General features: G+C 63.9%; 1 protein-coding gene across 3 annotated transcripts in view; it reads right to left on the bottom strand.

Moving 5' to 3' along the window:
* The window catches only part of MARCHF1 (membrane associated ring-CH-type finger 1), a 296,887-nt gene that overhangs the window by 11,050 nt on the left and 270,195 nt on the right, over window positions 1–15,642 (bottom strand). For all 3 annotated transcript variants that reach the window (XM_055336612.1, XM_055336613.1, XM_055336614.1), the window contains one exon: window positions 2,259–2,406. In XM_055336612.1, the coding sequence (XP_055192587.1) occupies window positions 2,259–2,406 (148 nt within the window). The remainder of the gene's footprint in view (window positions 1–2,258; window positions 2,407–15,642) is intronic.

The following is a 15,642-nucleotide window of genomic DNA, read 5'->3' as shown; positions in this document are numbered from 1 at the left end:
GGAACATGAGGTACAGATCATTCCCTTTGCAGAAGTCGCTATCGTTTCCATCTGAAATTCCCCGAGTTAGGAGCTGTCCCCCTGGGAAGCGGCTCCGGCCGTGGGCACTGCTTCCTGACAAGTATCTTGCTTCCTAATTCGAACACTCTGAGCACCAAAGATGATAGTCATCTCATTTTCACTTGCTTTTAAGAAAGCAAAAATAATTTTTTAAAAGTGTCCAGTAGAAAGCTGACCCATATATATTGGAAAGCCAACTTTTCTGATGGAGGGACCTGAGTGACAATCCATTGGGGGCCTCTGGTCTGAAATCCTGCATCCACCCAGAACTGAGAAAGGAAAAAAAAAATTCTTTTGAAGAAAAATTCTAAAAGAGAAAAGGCAGGGAAGTGTGAGTATGAGGCATCACAACCTCATCCTTCCTTCTGCAATGTCCACTGGGCCCCTTGCCAGGGCCCCGACGTGGCGTTCGGCCCCAGGGGTGTGCTGGTGAGCAAGACAGACCCTGCCCAGCCTGCTCTCACCTCAGTCTACTGGTGTCAGGAGACTTACTACTAAATGAGCAATTACAATAGTGTAGGGTAGGCATCCTGGCAGGCAGCGCTTCTTACCGTGTCTGCAAAAAGAATGACATAAGGGATAATTAAATCTAGACCTCTAGGGATGAAACTCGGGCTTCGTGGGGTGTAGAAACTCCCAGGTAATTAGAATATGCAATCCAGATGGGAAGGGGGTGGGGCGGGTTAGTGTAGGATGTTAGGTGAGCACACGGTTCCCCACACTCAGAGGACGCAGGGATCCGCTCTTGGCTTCCTAGGCACAAGTTGCTGGGCCGCGTCCTCACAATCTCTGACCATAGGTCTGGGGTGTGGAGAGGCCGAGTATTGGCATTTCTTTCTTTGTTTTTTAAAGATTTTATTTATTTACTCATGAGAGACAGAGAGGCAGAGACACCGGCAGAGGGAGAGGCAGGCTCCCCGCAAGAAACCCCATGGGGGACTCGATCCCAGGCCTTGGGATCACGAAGGCAGATGATCAGCTGTGGACCGCCCCCCTGCGGCCCGAGAATTTGCTCACCCTGCACCCCCGTCACCCGATGCTCACCCCGCAGTCCCGTCCCCCGCGGCTCATCCTGCACCCCCGTCACCCCTTGGCTCACCTGTACCCCTGTCACCCTCAGCTCACCCTGCAGCCCTGTCACCCGCAGCTCACCCTGCAGCCCCGTCACCCGCGGCTCACCCTGCACCCTGTCACCCACAGCCACCCAGGAGCCACCTGCCGGGTGTCTGGCGACCTGGGGTGTGCTCGGTGCCCACTGCAGTCACCAGGGGGCAGCGTGAGCACAGCCGTCCATCCCTCCCACTGTTACTGCGTCCACACCAAGGGAGAAACAATAAAACCTTCCCTATTAACTTGCTTTTCCTCCTCCTTTCTTTCCCTCACCTCCTCCCCTTAGTTCCTGTCATCTTTGTCTTTCAGCTTCTTTTCTCTTTTTGGGGGAGGCGCACAGAGCCTTTGGCCCCTGCCAACATGCAGTGTGGCCTCTCCGCAGGTCCCCTGTGCTGGTTCCCCGGTGGCCTACCCTGGGGGCGGCACCTCCTCCCCCGGGTGCAGGCCGGCCTGGCGCAGGGGAACCCCCCCAGCAGCTCTGACTCCGCCACGAGCCGAAGCAGGCTTGCCGGAGCCGGGCCGACCCCCCAGCCCTCCGTGCCCGCTGCCCTCAGTAAGGTCCCCCGGATGTTGGCACCCCCCCCAGGACCCGTGAACGGCTTCCTGCAGGCTCGAGGGCAGCCTTCCCCAAAGGCCCGGTGACCTTTCCGGCCGCCGTGCGCACCTGCTCTACCCGTTACACGGAGCTGATCAGCGACCGCACGTTCTCGAAGACAGCATCGTCTTAATCATGGTTTAAAAGGCGCAACGGCTACGGTGCATTGAATGAAAAGACAAAGCCTCTCCACTGTGCCAGCTGTTCGTGTGCCTTTTCACATCTGGCTGCACACACTCCTTCATTGGCTCCTGGAAAGCCGGGGTGACGTGTGGCATCTCTAGGTCTGGCCCTTCCAAGGGCTTCGGGGACTTGCTATATCGTGCGGCCCGGCCGGGGACCCCAGATAGCGGGCAGAGGATTCCGGTCACCACCGGAGCAGACTACACGGCCGTATCCCCCGTGAAGGCCTCCCGGGGAAGCAGCTCCCCACCCAGCTCCGGGGTCCTGGGAGCACCCAAGAGGAGGAAAGAGAAAAGACCCGTGCTCCTACCGTTGTCGTTGCCTTGCTTGATTTCCTCCGCCGTCCGGTCTATTAAAACGTACAAAGACCACACCACGCAGGTGATGGCGATGACGTGGAAGGTGACAGAGCAAAATATTTTCCTCCTTTCGCTCGTGGTCATCTGTAGTTTCTCCCACTGCAATCAGAAAATGAGTCACATGACATGGGATTTCCAGGTAGGGACCCCTGCTCCCCGTTTAGAGCCCAGACGTAGGCCGCGAACGGGGGACAAGCATAAAACACCCACATTTTAAGATGACACAACATTCCAGTAAGTCTTTGTGGTGGGAAGGATACGGAATCATAACCCCTAGAGTTCTATATGACTTCAATATATATTAGAATGAAAACAAGGGACGCCGGGGGGGGGGCTCAGTGGGTGAGTGTCTGCCTTTGGGCCCTCTACCCCTGGGCCCCCCGGCGTCCCTGCATGTCCCCTGTGGTACTGCCTTATAAGCAGTAATAAGTAATCTCCTCGTGGGAGCCAGGGCCGCATCCCGAGTGTGTATTCATTAAGGGGCGTCTGAAGGGCTGCCGGGCAGCGGGGCGGGGAAGTCCACGTCCGCTCACAGCCCTTGCCCTAAAGAACACATTCTATCATCCGGGCAATGGGAAAAAACCGTCCCTTCAAGCACAGGCTTGATTTAGTAGCTGCCACTACTCTCAGAATCACCGTCCGTCGGCCGTACTCCTCAGGGAGTCGAGGGCTGCTCGTCTCGGGGAGGAGGGGCCCACAGTTCTCACAGCGGCGACTGAGGGTTTGTAGGGGGGAATGTGTCCACTCCCCGCTCCGGAGCAACAGGCTGTCGGGGACCAATGCCTCGGCCGCTGCGGTGTCACACACACCTCATCGTGCGCTATTTCTAAGGGAACATCAAATCCCTGTGATCTAAGCAGAGACAAGCCAAGCTTCCGAGAGCCCAGGATTTTTCCCATTCCTTACTTATCACGCTCCTGCTAAAGCAAATCTTCGGAACTCCAGAGGACCCTATTGCTTTCCCCCTCGTCCCCGCACGTGACTCCCCGTACGAGTCAGCCGAAGGCCAGAGAGCCTATGTCAACGCTCCGTAAGTCCTGGCTCTGCCACCAGCTTTGGGACATGGGTGACGTTGCGTAAGTCCTCTGGGCCACTTGCGTCGCAGACTGTGGCAGAGGCTGTGACAGAGGGGTTTGGGGAGAGGATACCTTCTCGCCTCCGTCCTTTACCAACAGACTCCGCCTGCGAGGGTTGGCATCACGCCCGGCAGGGGTGGGCAAGGCCTGGTTTCCACCAGCGCCACGGCACGGCCGTCTACGGGGGACCGGGCTTTTGCGCTCCTGACACAGGAACGGCCCCGTCTTCCCTTCCTTCATTTTCTCTTCTTCGTTACCTGGAACCCGTAATTAATGGCCGGGGTCCCAACAGCCATCTTGCAGCCTCAAGGAAAGGTCTTGAGAGGTGCAGAGACCCCAGCCCGGGGCGCCGCAGCTCATCCCTGGGCGCCTCGGCCCGCTACTTGCCCTCACACGCGCTTCCCGGTAAAAGAATACATGGGATCCTCCTGACTTCCCTCCAGTCTGAGGATCAGGAGCCTACGGATTCATTTGTGAGAAAGCACGGGACCTGACGTCCGATCCTGATGCTCCAGAAAGTTCTGTGAACACTTCAGGAGAAGTACCTGTTTCCTTCCAAACACCACCCATTCCCGGCCTGCTGGCTACTCGTCAACACGGTTTTCCTTGCGAGGGCGTTAGAGCCCAGTAAAAATTCGCACCTCATCTTGTACTTTCTTTTTCCCTTAAATCATACTTTATGTCATTATTCCAAATTAAAAGACGGAGAGATCTTGGTAATGCCGCTACAGGAAAGTCAGAGCTATTTTGTGGTCACTCAACTTGAGCTGAGAGGCTGTGCCTGGGTGTGTCTTGGCCTCCAGCACAAGTTCACGCCGCGCCTGTGAAGGGCCGAGTTTTAAAGCTCCCTTTTGTCATCGACTGTGTCTTGTGACCATGTCACTGATTTTGTCCCGTTAACCTGAGCAACCTGCCTACTTAAGGACGGAATATTATCATCTGGCCACAGCGCTCTGTGGTCCGGTGACTTGAGCGCGTCACCCTTGCCTCCAAAGCGACCCCATAAGTGCAGGACGGTGCGGAAAAGCGGCTTCACACGCCCAAAGTTCCGCAGTGTCCCGGTGGGCGAAAGTACCTGCAGGAACCGAACGGCCACACCCCGTCGCAGGCACTTGCGTGACCGCCGAGCCACAGCCGCGAGGACCGTGTCCTTAGGGCCAAGCACCTGGAGGAGCGGCTGAGACACGTTCTTCACGCTGATGAGCCTCGAGGTCAGGGCTGGCCCTGGGGCCACCGGGCTCGCCAGGCCCCTGCGGCTGCGGACGGCGGGGCCCAGCTGTCCCTCCCGGCGCCGCAGCGGCTTAAGGAGAAGGACGTGCAAGGGCCCGGGACGGTCCTGCTTCCCCCACATGCTGCGGGGGGGCGGCGGGCAGCGCGGCCGTGGGCGCCTCCGGGTCGAGACCAGCTTCCTGTCCTCACCGCCTCCGAGCCCGACCTCCTCCCTCCCCGACCTCCACCCGCCCCGACCTCCTCCAGCCCCGACCTCCTCCGAACCCGACCTCCTCCGAGCCGGACCTCCTCCGGCCCTGACCTCCTCCCGCCCCGACCTCCTCTGAGCCCGACCTCCTACAACCCGGACCTCCTCCAACCCCGGCCTCCAGCCCAGACCTCCTCCGAGCCCAGACCTCCTCCGAGCCCGACCTCCTCCGGCCCCGACCTCCTCCGAGCCCGACCTCCTCCAGCCTGGGCCTCCTCCGGCCCCGACCTCCTCCCGCCCCGACCTCCTCCGAGCCCGACCTCCTCTGGCCCCGGCCTCCTCCGAGCCCGACCTCCTCCAACCTGGACCTCCTCCGAGCCCGACCTCCTCCGGCCCCGCCTCCACCGAGCCCGACCTCCTCTGAGCCCGACCTCCTCCGGCACAGGCCTCCTCCGGCCCCGACCTCCTCTGAGCCCGACCTCCTCTGAGCCCGACCTCCTCTGAGCCCGACCTCCTCCAACCCCGGCCTCCAGCCCCGATCTCCTCCGGCCCAGGCCTCCACCGGCCCCGACCTCCTCCGGCCCCGACCTCCTCCGGCCACAACCTCCTCCGGCCCCGACTCCTCCGGCCCCGACCTCCTCCTGCCCCGACCTCCTCCGAGCCCGACCTCCTCCAACCTGGACCTCCTCCAACCCCGGCCTCCAGCCCCGACCTCCTCCGAGCCCGACCTCCTCCAAGCCCGACCTCCTCCGGCCCCGACCTCCTTCGATCCCGACCTCCTCCGAGCCCGCATCCTCCGGCCCAGGCCTCCTCCGGCCCCGACCTCCTCCGAGCCTGACCTCCTCCGGCCCCGGCCTCCTCCGGCCCCGGCCTCCTCCGAGCCCGACCTCCTCCGGCCCAGGCCTCCTCCGGCCCAGGCCTCCACCGGCCCCGACCTCCTCCAGCCCGACCTCCTCTGAGCCCGACCACCTCTGAGCCCGACCTCCTCCAACCCGGACCTCCTCCAACCCCGGCCTCCAGCCCCGACCTCCTCCGAGCCCGACCTCCTCCAAGCCCGACCTCCTCCGGCCCCGACCTCCTTCGATCCCGACCTCCTCCGAGCCCGCATCCTCCGGCCCAGGCCTCCTCCGGCCCCGACCTCCTCCGAGCCTGACCTCCTCCGGCCCCGGCCTCCTCCGGCCCCGGCCTCCTCCGAGCCCGACCTCCTCCGGCCCAGGCCTCCTCCGGCCCAGGCCTCCACCGGCCCCGACCTCCTCCAGCCCGACCTCCTCTGAGCCCGACCACCTCTGAGCCCGACCTCCTCCAACCCGGACCTCCTCCAACCCCGGCCTCCAGCCCCGATCTCCTCCGGCCCCGAACTCCTCCGAGCCCGACCTCCTCTGGACCGACCTCCTACGAGCCCGACCTCCTCCGGCCCCGACCTCCTCTGAGCCCGACCTCCTCCAACCCGGACCTCCTCCAACCCCGGCCTCCAGCCCCGATCTCCTCCGAGCCCGACCTCCTCCGGCCACAACCTCCTCCGGCCCCGACCTCCTCCGGCCCCGACCTCCTCCGGCCCCGACCTCCTCCCGCCCCGACCTCCTCTGAGCCCGACCTCCTCCAACCCGGACCTCCTCCAACCCCGGCCTCCAGCCCAGACCTCCTCCGAGCCCAGACCTCCTCCGAGCCCGACCTCCTCCGGCCCCGACCTCCTCCGGCCCCGACCTCCTCCGGCCCTGACCTCCTCCCGCCCCGACCTCCTCTGAGCCCGACCTCCTACAACCCGGACCTCCTCCAACCCCGGCCTCCAGCCCAGACCTCCTCCGAGCCCAGACCTCCTCCGAGCCCGACCTCCTCCGGCCCCGACCTCCTCCGGCCCCGACCTCCTCCGGCCCTGACCTCCTCCCGCCCCGACATCCTCTGAGCCCGACCTCCTACAACCCGGACCTCCTCCAACCCCGGCCTCCAGCCCAGACCTCCTCCGGCCCCGACCTCCTCCGAGCCCGACCTCCTCCGGCCCCGACCTCGTCCGGCCCAGGCCTCCTCCGGCCCCGACCTCCTCTGGCCCCGACCTTCTCCAACCCCGGCCTCCAGCCCCGACCTCCTCCGGCCCCGACCTCCTCCGAGCCCCGACCTCCTCCGAGCCCGACCTCCTCCGGCCCGGGCCTCCTCCGGCCCGGGCCTCCACCGGCCCCGACCTCCTCCGGCCCCGACCTCCTCCAGCCCCGACCGCCTCCCAGCCCCGACCTCCTCCCGCCCCGACCTCCTCTGGCCCCGGCCTCCTCCGAGCCCGACCTCCTCCAACCTGGATCTCCTCCAACCCCAGCCTCCAGCTCCGACCTCCTCCGGCCCTGACTTCCTCGGGCCCCAGTCTCCTCCCGCCCCGACCTCCTCCAACGCCGGCCTCCAGCCCCGACCTCCTCCGGGCCCGACCTCCTCCGCCCCTGACCTCCTCCGAGCTCGACCTCCTGCGGCCCCGACCTCCTGCGGCCCTGACCTCCTCTGGCCCCGACCTCCTCCGAGCCCGACCTCCTCCGGCCCCGACCTCCTCCGGCCCCGACCTCCTCCAAGCCCGACCTCCTCCGGCCCCGCTTCCTCCGGCCCTACCTCCTCCGAGCCCGACCTCCTCCGGCCCAGGCCTCCTCGGGCCCCGACCTCCTCCGGCCCCAACCTCCTCCGGCCCCGACCTCCTCCAACGCCGGCCTCCAGCCCCGACCTCCTCTGGGCCCGACCTCCTCCGCCCTTGACCTCCTCCGAGCCCGACCTCCTGCGGCCCCGACCTCCTCTGGCCCCGACCTCCTCCGGCCCCGACCTCCTCCGGCCCGACCTCCTCCAAGCCCGACCTCCTCCGGCCCAGGCCTCCTCGGGCCCCGACCTCCTCCGGCCCCGACTTCCTCCGGCCTGACCTCCTCCGAGCCCGACCTCCTCCGGCCCAGGCCTCCTCGGGCCCCGACCTCCTCCGGCCCCGACGTCCTCCGCCCCGACCTCCTCCGGCCCCAACCTCCTCCGGCCCCGACCTCCTCCAACCCCGGCCTCCAGCCCCGACCTCCTCTGAGCCCGACCTCCTCCGAGCCCGACCTCCTCTGGCCCCGCCTCCTCCGAGCCCGACCTCCTCCAAGCCCGACCTCCTCCGGCCCCGACCTCCTCCAACCCGGACCTCCTGCAACCCCGGCCTCCAGCCCCGACCTCCTCTGGCCCCGACCCCCCCGAGCCCGACCTCCTCCGGCCCCGACCTCCTCCGGCCCCGACCTCCTCCGAGCCCGACCTCCTCCGGCCCCGACCTCCTCCCAGCCCGAACTCCTCCAGCCCCGACCTCCTCTGAGCCCGACCTCCTCCGAGCCCGACCTCCTCTGGCCCCGCCTCCTCCGAGCCCGACCTCCTCCAAGCCCGACCTCCTCCGGCCCCGACCTCCTCCAACCCGGACCTCCTGCAACCCCGGCCTCCAGCCCCGACCTCCTCTGGCCCCGACCCCCCCGAGCCCGACCTCCTCCGGCCCCGACCTCCTCCGGCCCCGACCTCCTCCGAGCCCGACCTCCTCCGGCCCCGACCTCCTCCGGCCCCGGCCTCCTCCGAGCCCGACCTCCTCCAACCTGGACCTCCTCCAACCGCGGCCTCCAGCCCCGACCTCCTCGGGCCCCGGTCTCCTCCCAGCCCCGACCTCCTCCGGCCCCGGCCTCCTCCGAGCCCGACCTCCTCCAACCTGGACCTCCTCCAACCGCGGCCTCCAGCCCCGACCTCCTCTGGCCCCGACCTCCTCCGGCCCCGACCTCCTCCGAGCCCGACCTCCTCCGGCCCCGACCTCCTCCCAGCCCGAACTCCTCCCGCCCCAACCTCCTCCGGCCCCGACCTCCTCCCGCCCCAACCTCCTCCGGGCCCGACCTCCTCCGGCCCCGACCTCCTTGGGCCCCGGTCTCCTCTCGGCCCCAACCTCCTCCCGGCCCCGGCCTCCTCCGGCCCCGACCTCCTCCGGCCCCGACCTCCTCGGGCCCCGGTCTCCTCCCGGCCCCGGCCTCCTCCGGCCCCGACCTCCTCCCGCCCCAACCTCCTCCAAGCCCGACCTCCTCCAAGCCGGACCTCCAGCCCTGACCTCCTCCGGGCCCGACCTCCTCCGGCCCCGACCTCCTCGGGCCCCGGTCTCCTCTCGGCCCCGACCTCCTCCTGGCCCCGGCCTCCTCCGGCCCCGACCTCCTCCGGCCCCGACCTCCTCGGGCACCGGTCTCCTCCCGCCCCGACCTCCTCCCGCCCCGACCTCCTCCCGCCCCGACCTCCTCCGGCCCCGACCTCCTCCGGCCCCGACCTCCTCCGAGCCCGACCTCCTCCGAGCCCGACCTCCTCCGAGCCCGACCTCCTCCAAGCGGAACCTCCTCTGGCCCCGACCTCCTCGGGCCCCAGTCTCCTCCCGCCCCGACCTCCTCCGAGCCCGACCTCCTCCGGCCCCGACCTCCGCCCCGACCTCCTCCAACCTGGACCTCCTCCAACCGCGGCCTCCAGCCCCGACCTCCTCGGGCCCCGGCCTCCTCTGGCCCCGACCTCCTCCGGCCCCGACCTCCTCGATCCCCGGTCTCCTCCTGGCCCCGGCCTCCTCCGGCCCCGACCTCCTCCGGCCCCCACCTCCTCGGGCCCCGGTCTCCTCCCGGCCCCGACCTCCTCCCGGCCCCAACCTCCTCCCGGCCCGGCCTCCTCCTGCCCCGACCCCCTCGGCCCCGACCTTCTCCGAGCCCCACCTCCTCCGAGCCCGACCTCCTCCGGCCCCTACCTCCTCGGGCACCGGTCTCCTCCCGCCCCGACCTCCTCCGGCCCCGACCTCCTCCCGCCCCGACCTCCTCCGAGCCCGACCTCCTCCGAGCCCGACCTCCTCCGAGCCCGACCTCCTCCAAGCGGAACCTCCTCTGGCCCCGACCTCCTCGGGCCCCGGTCTCCTCCCGCCCCGACCTCCTCCGAGCCCGACCTCCTCCGAGCCCGACCTCCTCCGGCCCCGACCTCCGCCCCGACCTCCTCCAACCTGGACCTCCTCCAACCGCGGCCTCCAGCCCCGACCTCCTCGGGCCCCGGCCTCCTCTGGCCCCGACCTCCTCCGGCCCCGACCTCCTCGATCCCCGGTCTCCTCCCGGCCCCGGCCTCCTCCGGCCCCGACCTCCTCCGGCCCCCACCTCCTCGGGCCCCGGTCTCCTCCCGGCCCCGACCTCCTCCCGGCCCCAACCTCCTCCCGGCCCGGCCTCCTCCTGCCCCGACCCCCTCGGCCCCGACCTTCTCCGAGCCCCACCTCCTCCGAGCCCGACCTCCTCCGGCCCCTACCTCCTCGGGCACCGGTCTCCTCCCGCCCCGACCTCCTCCGGCCCCGACCTCCTCCCGCCCCGACCTCCCCCGAGCCCGACCTCCTCCGAGCCCGACCTCCTCCAAGCGGAACCTCCTCCGGCCCTGACCTCCTCGGGCCCCGGTCTCCTCCCGCCCCGACATCCTCCGGCCCCGGTCTCCTCCAACCTGGACCTCCTCCAACCCCGGCCTCCAGCCCCGACCTCCTCCGGGCCGACCTCCTCCGGCCCCGACCTCCTCCCGGCCCCGGCCTCCTCCGGCCCCAACCTCCTCCGCCCCCGACCTCCTCGGGCCCCGGTCTCCTCCCGGCCCCGACCTCCTCCCGGCCCCGGCCTCCTCCGGCCCCACCCCCTCGGCCCCGACCTCCTCCGAGCCCGACCTCCTCCGAGCCCGACCTCCTCCGAGCCCGACCTCCTCCGAGCCCGACCTCCTCCGGCCCCGACCTCCTCGGGCCCCGGTCTCCTCCCGCCCCGACCTCCTCCAACCTGGACCTCCTCCAACCCCGGCCTCCAGCCCCGGTCTCCTCCCGCCCCGACTTCCTCCGAGCCCGACCTCCTCCAGCCCTGGCCTCCTCCAACCTGGACCTCCTCCAACCCCGGCCTCCAGCCCCGACCTCCTCGGGCCCCGGTCTCCTCCTGCCCCGACCTCCTCCAACCTGGACCTCCTCCAACCGCGGCCTCCAGCCCCGACCTCCTCGGGCCCCCGGTCTCCTCTCAGCCCCGACCTCCTCCCGGCCCCGACCTCCTCCCGGCCCGACCTCCTCCAAGCCCGACCTCCTCCAAGCCGGACCACCAGCCCCGACCTCCTCCGGGCCCGACCTCCTCCCGGCCCCGACCTCCTCCCGGCCCGACCTCCTCCAAGCCGGACCACCAGCCCCGACCTCCTCCGGGCCCGACCTCCTCCTGCCCCGACCTCCTCCGGCCCCGACCTCCTCCGGCCCCGACCTCCTCCAAGCCCGACCTCCTCCAAGCCGGACCACCAGCCCCGACCTCCTCCGGGCCCGACCTCCTCCTGCCCCGACCTCCTCCGGCCCCGACCTCCTCCGGCCCCGACCTCCTCCAAGCCGGACCTCCAGCCCCGACCTCCTCCGGCCCCGGTCTCCTCCCGCCCCGACCTCCTCCGGCCCCGACCTCCTCCGGCTCCGACCTCCAGGTCCCGACCTCCGCGTCCCAACGTCCGTCCCAGCCCCGCCGTCGGAGCGGAGCCCGCAGCCCTGCCTCCCGGGCAGCCGTGGGTGCGGCGTCGCGGTCCCGGGCTCCCACACGGCACGTGCACGCGGCGCTCGAGGCTCCCCGGGTGCGGTCGGCGGCCTGGGGTGTGCCCCTCCCGACACAGCCGGCAGAGGGCGCCCGCGGGGTGTCCGGGGCGCCCGACGCGCGGAGGCCGCAGGAGCTGGGGATGCTCCCGCCGCGCCTCGGTGCAGGGGTGCAGGGAGCCGAGGGCCCGCGGCGCTCAGTGGCGGCGATGGGTGCGGGTGCGGGTGACCCTGCAGGGGGCGCTGAGGTGCGGGTGCGGGTGACCGGGTGACCGCCCCAGGGGACCCAGGGCTGCGCAGCGCTCCGAAGCCGAAGCGGAAGCCGGCGGTGGGGGTGCTGGGCGGCGCCGCTCCCCGCCGGGCCGAGGCACCCCGCGCAGCCCTGCGCCTCCGCGGCCCTCGAGGCCGCCCCCCGCCCCGCCCCCGCCCCCGCCGCTGCGCGCGGCGTTCAAGGCCTCAGGACCCCCTGGACCCCGGGACGCCGGGTGGGACCCCCGGTCTCCGCCCCCGCCCCCGAGGCCCCTCCGCCCGCGGGCCGCTCCCGGGCACCCCCGCGGCTCGCTGCAGAGCAGCCGGTGCCGGGTTTACGGTTTACGCGGCTTTACATCGCGTTCCTTCCTATCCAAGCTGCCCACCGAGGAAATCGAAACAGAAGTCAAGAAACTCCGTCCCCAAAGAACGCTGTTGACATCTTTGTCTTCAGGGAGACTAAACGCAGGTGCTTGGCACAATAGCCAAACGCGGGCTGGGGTCAGCAGCCGGCAGCGCAGCAGCACCTCCGCTGGCGCCCCTGCCCCGGCACTGCACATTTCCCGAACCTGCTCACCACGCTGTGGAGCTCTGCTGCAGGGGGGTCACGATGACATCCGGGAAGCTCGTTGCCCGCACCCTTCGGCGAGCTCTCCTGGGGGGGGGGGCGAGCAGACCCTGCAGAGGCACCGAGGCTTCCAGGGTGGGTGGAGTCCCTGCAGGGCCCAGGGTGGGGGGCACTGGCTCCCTGTGGTCTGGGAGGACTAGCTGGCACACCACGGTGCACGGTTCCAGGCGTGCAGCACGCTGGCTCCACAGGTCTGTAGTCACCCTGTGCTCACACGAGTGTAGCTACCATCTGTCACCACCCAACTCTGTTAGGATGCCGTTGACCCTATTCCCTGTGCTGCACCTTTGACCCCTGTGACTTGGTCTTCCCCTAACTGAAGGCCTGTAGGCCCCACTCCCCAGCTGCCCACGCGCCCGGCCATGAATCTCTTCTCCGTACTTAAGAATCTGTTTTCTGGTTCTTAAAAAGTGTTCCCCAGAAGCATCAGCATCAGCTTGAGGCCTGCTCGTGCTAAACTAGTTAAGCCAGGAGGACCCTGGGCCCAGGACCCAGTGGCTCCAATGCCAGGGCAGCCTACCCAAGCCAACCAAAATCGGAGCCTATAAATGCCAAAAGGTTCAGGAATGGAAACCCAAGGATAACCAATCACAAAGAGCCAACTCGACTTGGAGCTTCGGCCCATCAAATCCATGATTACCTTCCTTTGCTTCTGCACTTTGTCTACATGCGCCCCTCCCCGGGGGCCTGTGGATAAGGAGCTCCCCACCATTCTCCCCACCATTCCTGGCTTTGCACTGCCTGACTCAAACTGAGTTTTGCTTGAATAAACTCTTAAAATTTTTATTATGCCTGATTGGAGCTTTTAACATCGAGGAATGCAACATCTGGGGCCCCACCCCCAGAGTTTCTGAATCAGACAGTCCAGAGTTGGGGGCCTACACTGTGTGTTTTCACTAACCCTCAGGTGAGTCGGCCACAAGGTGGAGTCTGAGAACCACCTGCCTGATGGCACTTGGCAGAGCTGTACGGTGACCTGGATGGAGTCGATGCTAGAAGTAGCGCCTGCCACTCCTTGGCATAAACTAAGTAGTGGTCTAGGGAAGGAAAGTTACCAAACCGGTTTGGTTACCTGGCTGTGATGGAAAGATTTCAGGTTGCAGGAAAAATTCACAACATCAGTGAATTTGTTTGAAATGAAATAGAATAACTCCGTGTTGGCTCATTAATCACTTAAGAAACTATTTCATTCTGAATTTCAATTTTCAGATTACTGTTTAGGTACATGAAAATATATTAAAATCTAATTTTCTTAGTTACAATTCAAATGCTAGAGGAGAAAACCAGACGACAGACTCTTTACGTTCAGGAGGCATGACTCTTGAGGCCTTAATGAACCCTCAAGTTCACGGATATGCCTTGGTGAGTCATTTCTGTCTCCAAAATGGATTAAAGAACCCTGGAAGAAGACTGGACCCTACTCAGGCTTTCAGTGCTATTGACTACAAACCTGGTGATAGATGGGAAAACCACCACAGCCAGATTGAGATGCGGAGGGTGGGGACTTGGTCAAGGTAAGGTGCTCGTTATCGGACACAAGTCAGAAAGTGTACAAGACTCCAACTTATCCCTCAACAGAACCACAAATTACACGGCTCCCCTGGCTTCCTCACTGGGCACCCAAATCACAAACGTTATATCCATAAATATTCTGTGTGGCCACTATAATCTCCAGAAATTGTCTTTGTTTCCCCCTATAGTTGTCTCTTCCACTCTGGGTCCACAGATACTGACTCTTTAACATCTCTCATGCATGGTCCAATACGAAGGAGAATTTTTTTTTTTTTTTTTTTTTTTTTGCAAAGGAGGATTTTATACCTCCGGTTGAATGTCGCTCCTCTGTGTTTCTTGAGGACAGGACAAGAGGAGATGGTCTTGTCCTGCAAGAGCAGTTAGGACCTATATCCAAAAAAAATTTGCGAGCACAAGTAGTGAGGAATGGGCTGTGTGTCCAGATGAACCCCCCAAAACTCCAATCGAAATGCAAATATGAGATTAACGACTACCATCTTGGGATCGTCCGAGCACGTGCTGATGTAGGGTTGGGGGAAACAGTCATGGGGACCCAAGTTAGGTTAGGATAATACTGCGAGTAATTGGCAGTATTTGTTTTTGAGAAATGGTTTAGACCTTTTCCCGGAACACCTGGGAACCTCAAATCAGTGGCTCCATCTGGCCACCACTAAGTCTGTCTTCCTCCGCATTTAGAGTTACTGAATGCTGGACATTACCTGAACATGGGCTGGAATAAAAAGAAAAATTATCCCCTTCTAGGAGTCTTTTATAATGAGAAGTAGTTTTCAGACCCGGCTGTGTCCCAGAATCCTCTAGGGAGCTGGTTCCCAGTCTGCACACCCGGGCCTGGCTGAATCGAGCGCCGAGGAGCGAGCTACAGAGTCTCACACGTACTGGGTCTGCGAGTCACGGTGTACTTGTTAAAAAAAAAAAAAACACGAGGGCTCTGGGTTCAAATTCTGACTCTGCCACTAAGGGCTGGGTGATCTTGGGTGAGTTATTTTAATTCACTGCCCTTCCATCTCCTTTCCTGTAAATCGTGATAAGGACACTAGCTACTTTGCAAGGTCGAGTTGAAGGGAGGTAATGCGTATTAAGTGCAGAGCAGTATTGTGTCCTTAGCAAGAATCCAATAAATGTTAGGGGCTATCATAACTTGGAAATTGCAGCGCCATATCCAATTAAACTTCAATTGTCTTTACCTTCTAGATTCATGCATCACATTGACAACATCACCCAAGGATGAAGAAAGGCTGAGCTGGGATTTGTTCATACAGAATTAAGGCAGTCAAAGCCACCCATCCCCAACTATTTTCCAAGTACAATATCAGTTGGAATATTGTTTTTTTTTCTCTGAATAAGGAATCGCATAGCAGGGAAATACAGTCTGTTTTTGGTACCTATTTGTACAAAGAAGGGCAAGTGGATAATTTACTCTGCATAACGTCAGTCGAATCGTTCAAAAGGCTGCACAATGATAACTGCTTTTCTGTTAGGATTGAAAGAAAAATATCTCCCAGGTTGCGATGTATGCCTCGGTAAGTTTTCATTCTTTTTGTCTGGAAATTCAGTTCAAGATGTTATGCTAAGACTTCCCAAAGAAATACTGTTCTGGGTGACAGTTTTCATAAGAGGTTGAAGTATCTCCAGCATCTCCAGTAAATGGAAAGCGTTAATGTGGGTGTGTGGATTATAATTATGTGTTTCCTGAGGAAAGAACATAGGAAACCTCCAGAAACATGCCCCAGGCCTGCTATTCTCTCTTCATGATTGCACAACTGAAGAAGTCACCTGCGAATGGGTAGGTGGAAGAAATAGCTTATTCTCCTCCAAAGGTAATTGCCTTGGGTTTCTATTTATTTATTTATTTATTTATTTATTTATTTATTTATTTATTCATTTA

The sequence above is a fragment of the Nyctereutes procyonoides genome, unplaced genomic scaffold, assembly GCF_905146905.1.
Source record: "Nyctereutes procyonoides isolate TBG_1078 unplaced genomic scaffold, NYPRO_anot_genome, whole genome shotgun sequence".
NCBI lineage: Eukaryota > Metazoa > Chordata > Mammalia > Carnivora > Canidae > Nyctereutes > Nyctereutes procyonoides.
Note: the sequence above shows the minus strand (reverse complement) of the source record. Positions and strands in the feature narration are given on the sequence as shown.